The 4,314-nt window shown below is 41.6% G+C and overlaps 1 protein-coding gene across 1 annotated transcript in view; it reads right to left on the bottom strand.

The window, feature by feature from the left end:
- The window catches only part of Mcur1 (mitochondrial calcium uniporter regulator 1), a 30,813-nt gene extending 27,502 nt beyond the window's left edge, over positions 1-3,311 (bottom strand). Inside the window, exon 1 of the mRNA XM_013030420.1 lies at positions 3,213-3,311. Within this exon, the coding sequence (XP_012885874.1) occupies positions 3,213-3,311 (99 nt within the window). The remainder of the gene's footprint in view (positions 1-3,212) is intronic.
- Positions 3,312-4,314: the final 1,003 nt, after the last annotated feature.

Below are 4,314 nucleotides of genomic sequence, written 5' to 3'. Positions count from 1 at the left end.
AAAGCCGGAAGTGGTGCTGTGGCTCAAGTGGTAGAGTGCTAGCCTTGAGCTGAAGAGCTGAGGGACAGCACCCAGGCCCAGAGTTCAGGCCCCACGACCGAACCCCCCCCCCAAAAAAAAGAAAGCCAGAGGTGGCTCTGCGGCTCAAGTGGTAGAGTGCTTGCCTTGAATCAAAGAACTCAGGAAAAACGGCCAGGACCAGAGTTCAAGCCCCACCACCGACAAAAAAAAGAAAAGGTATTTTATACCTCTGTAGTCCTTGATCACTTTTATTGTCATTTCCAAGCCATTCATTCATCCATCATCTCTTACTAGCCACCTTAGCAGTGGAGTTTTGTACTTAAATGGCTGAGATGAAGAAAAATGAGGTAGAATCAAGCACAAGCTTTTCCAGACATGAACCTAACAGAAAAAAAATAATAGCAAAAAGAATTGCTAAAAAATACTAACTTTTTTTCTTCTCTCTCTCTCTCTCTTTCTTTCTTTCAGTGATGGGGATGGAACCATGTGCTAAGTGCATGCTCTACTTGCTGAAGAAAAAGTTTTATGACTAAAATTGCAAAAAAAAAGCCAGATATCAGATTTATAGTACTGCATTTTAGCCACATTGCCACACAAAGTTGAATAGATTTTTAAAAAACCTTAGAGTAGGTCTTAGTGCTATTGAACTCTTCAAATATGTCTGTGTAGTCAAAACTGAGATTAGTTGGATGGATTTCTAAAACACTGTAAAAAAAGGAAAATTGAAGTAAGGAGACTGGCTCTGTTTCCCCTAGATAATTGGCCCTTGATTTCCCCTGATTGTTTCCCCAGATGGTTATTTAACACATTTAGGTTTAAGTGACCTCCTTTGGTTTTCTTTGCTTATGTATAGTACTTTTGTTAGGTTTAATTCCTCACACCTTATGTGGGTTTTGCCTATATAAGCTTTGTGCTAGCTGCTTTGGGGCTGCTGGTCTTTGAGACTCTCCAATAAAGACTCACAATTTGACCTCTTAAGTGGTGGCTTCTCTGTTTCTCACAACTGAGTTCCCTTCCAACAAAAATCTCATGTATCTTTATACACTGGACACAATTAAAATGAAAAAAATTGAGAGTATATTTGGTTAGATAAAGTGCGTAATTAAGATAATCTCATGTGTTTCTTTTGTTTCTTAAAGTAGACATAGTAGGGGCTGGGGATGTGGGTTAGTGGTAGAGTGCTTACCTAGCATGTGTGAGGTCCTGGGTTTGATTCCTTAGTACCACATACACAGAAAAAGCTGGAAATGGCACTGTGGCTTAAGTGGTAGAGTGCTAGCCTTGAGCAAAAGAAGTTCAGGGACAGTCCTCAAGCCTTGAGTTCAAGCCCGAGGACTGGCAAAAAAAAAATACACCTAGTAGAAAATTTAAAGTTAGTTCTGTGCCCATATTTCTTTGGGACATTGTGGGTATAGAATATTGAATTTTTAATAAACCAGTGAACTTCATGAGGATTGTCTCAAGGAATATCCCTGAAGATACTGTAACAGGTACTTAGAAGCTGCTTTTGCTGAAAAGTGTTGACTTTTTACTGGTGTTCATAGAATAACTTAAGAGCAGGAGAAAAGCTTAGCTTCCCTGTTTCCATTTTTTATCTGTCTTTGCTCTAAGCCATTCTCTCTGAAGTCACTTTGCAGTCACTTGGAATCCAGAAAGGACAGGACTGATGATACCCAGCATGTTTATAAGGAGAGATGGAGGAAACTATCCCACAGGTCGAGATCGAAGAGGTGTTTCTCCGGAGAGACCACCTGTCAAACACTTAAGGATTTGTTACCCTGACAAAAATTGCTTTCCTCATGTAATGACGCAGAAATGGCAGCTTCAATGGGAGAGGGGGGGAGCGGGGGGGGGCACCCTCTCTAATGAGGACTGGTGAAATGCACACTTCTCTCTTGTGCCTCTTGTTTTTTGTCTATTTAAATCTAAAGCTCCTGTCTGGACCCTGAAGATGAATTAAAGTGCCTTTTCCTGACTGTGCCATGCTAATAAAACTTTTTTTCTGCCCTTCACCATTACCCTCTCTTTATTTGTCTTCTAGGGATAGGTGGCTAGACCTGACATGTAGAAGGCAACACTAAGTCCTAAAGCTTGGGTTTCAATACCAATATCCATGAATGTTCAAACCTCATATATAAAATGACATAATATTTTCATGTAACTTACATAATCCTCTCAAAAACTTTAAATCATTCGCACAAGATTTATTTTACCTAGGATGCATAAGTGCTATGTAAGTGTTTATATTCTAATGTTTGGAGGTTAATGGCAAGAAAAGAAAAGGTTTGAACATATTCAATACAGGTATAATTTTCTTTCCCCAAAGTATTTTCCATATGAGGTTGGTTGAATCTTAAGCATGGAATCCTAGGCGACAGAGGCTGACTGTATTTGGGGAAAATACAGAACTAATCTACAAAGCATGTGGGTTAACTGCTGGAAATTGTCATCTCCTCCCTCTGGGATCTCTACTCATTTTGCTGTTACTTCTTGAGTATATGAAAGCTTAAATAAAAGATTATTACACTTTGCCAGAGAACCACGCAGACATCCAGGTACAGAGAACAAAGAAAGGTTTATTGCTGGGAAAGGGGTCCGGCAAGACCCCTTCTCATAGGGGAGAAGTGAGAAGAAGCACCGGCTACTGTCTGAGGTGACCTATATAACCTAGGAGGTTTAGGAGGAGCTAGAAGAGGCTAGGAGGCCGAGACCCCGGTATGGACACGTGGGTCAGTGGCTTCATCATGGTGGACTAGGATTTATGGCTGCTGTCCAAATAGTAGATAAGGGGTCCTGCAACTGCCCAGACCTGATGGTCACTCCAAGGGGCTCTTATTGCCTTATATGGTGGTAGCTGCCCAAGGTAAGGGGGCTGGAGGCTGATTATTTACTGCCTTTACTACGTTGGCCTAGTATTGCCTAGGAAGGGAGCTGTGGAGAGGGAGCTAAGCTGTGGACAAGGGAAGGAAAGGATTAAGCTATAGGAAGGGAGGTCATTTTGCTAACAGTATGGACTTATGGAAAACACTTATCCTTTTTATTCTTTATCCAAAAATGTGCAAGCACAAGGCTATTTTGATTAACAGAAGTTTTTGAAGTTTTAGAGGATCCAGACTAAGCAAAGGAATTCAGATGATCACTCCTGGTTCTCCCTGCAATCCAAACTTTCTCCAGTAGAGGGAGTGCCTCACTTTTATGAGGCTCTCCTGTGGTTTCTGTGAGTTTCCCAGCTCTCCCTTCTCATTCCCTGTGTCCACCGCTGACAGTGCCAGAATTTCTTGAGATTTCATTTTGCTTAAATATTTCCCTATTGCCCTTGCTTTGCTTTTCAAGGGCAAATAAGGTCATTTTGGTGACTTCCAGAAGGTAGATCTGCTCAAGTTTCTGGGAACATCTTTACATTTGCCTTTTGTTAATGTTGTTTGTGGACCGGGGGAATAAATCTTGTTATTAGCCAAGCTAACAGAGGGCTTTAGGTGTGAAATATCTGCCTGTCAAAAATGAAGATCATCCTTGTTTTCACTGTATTTGATGTTGGTATAATTTGTGGAGGGGAAGGGAAAAAACAAATTGTTTAAATAAGGATACAGGTGGACCCATTGCAACAATGGGATGTACAAGACCTTATGTCCAAAGACGAACTTTACAACTTTGGTGCAGAGGTGGGAAGGTGGCGGGGGAACAAGGGGGGAATGGGGGAATGGGAAGGGATGGTAAGGGGAAACAAAGGAGGAGGTAACAATGCTTATAAGAAATGTACTCATTACCTTGCTCATGTAATTGTAACCCCTCTGTATGGTATTTTCACACACAATTTTTTTTTAAAAAAAATGAAGATGATGTGGCTGGCTTCATCTGTGGAACAATAGTGGTTAAGCCTGGAAGTGGGCACCTGCTTGGAGAGCATGGCATACCACCTTGTGTTCTCCATCTCCCCCACACTGAATTGTTCCATTCCCAAGGAGAATTCTGTCAGAATAATACCATGTGCCTCCTAGATGGGACTTCATATGAGCTCATGAAATTGTGAAATGGTGCTCCTGTGCTTGGCCTCTAGGCTGTGTTCAATAAGTAGCACCGACTTTGCTTATTAATATTATAATCAATGTCAAATTCAAGGAGTCTTAGGTAATAAGAGATGTGTACCTTCATTAAGGTAATGTGTTTCTTTTTTTTTTGGGTCCAGTCGTGGGGCCTGAACTCTGGGCCTGGACGCTGTCCCTCAGCTCTTCAGCTCAAGGCGAGCACTCTACCACTTGAGCCACAGTGCCACTTCCGGCTTTTTTCTTTTTG

The sequence above is a fragment of the Dipodomys ordii genome, unplaced genomic scaffold, assembly GCF_000151885.1.
Source record: "Dipodomys ordii isolate 6190 unplaced genomic scaffold, Dord_2.0 Scaffold130, whole genome shotgun sequence".
NCBI lineage: Eukaryota > Metazoa > Chordata > Mammalia > Rodentia > Heteromyidae > Dipodomys > Dipodomys ordii.
The sequence above is the reverse complement of the archived record's forward strand: the minus strand, read 5'-3'. Positions and strand labels throughout refer to the sequence as shown.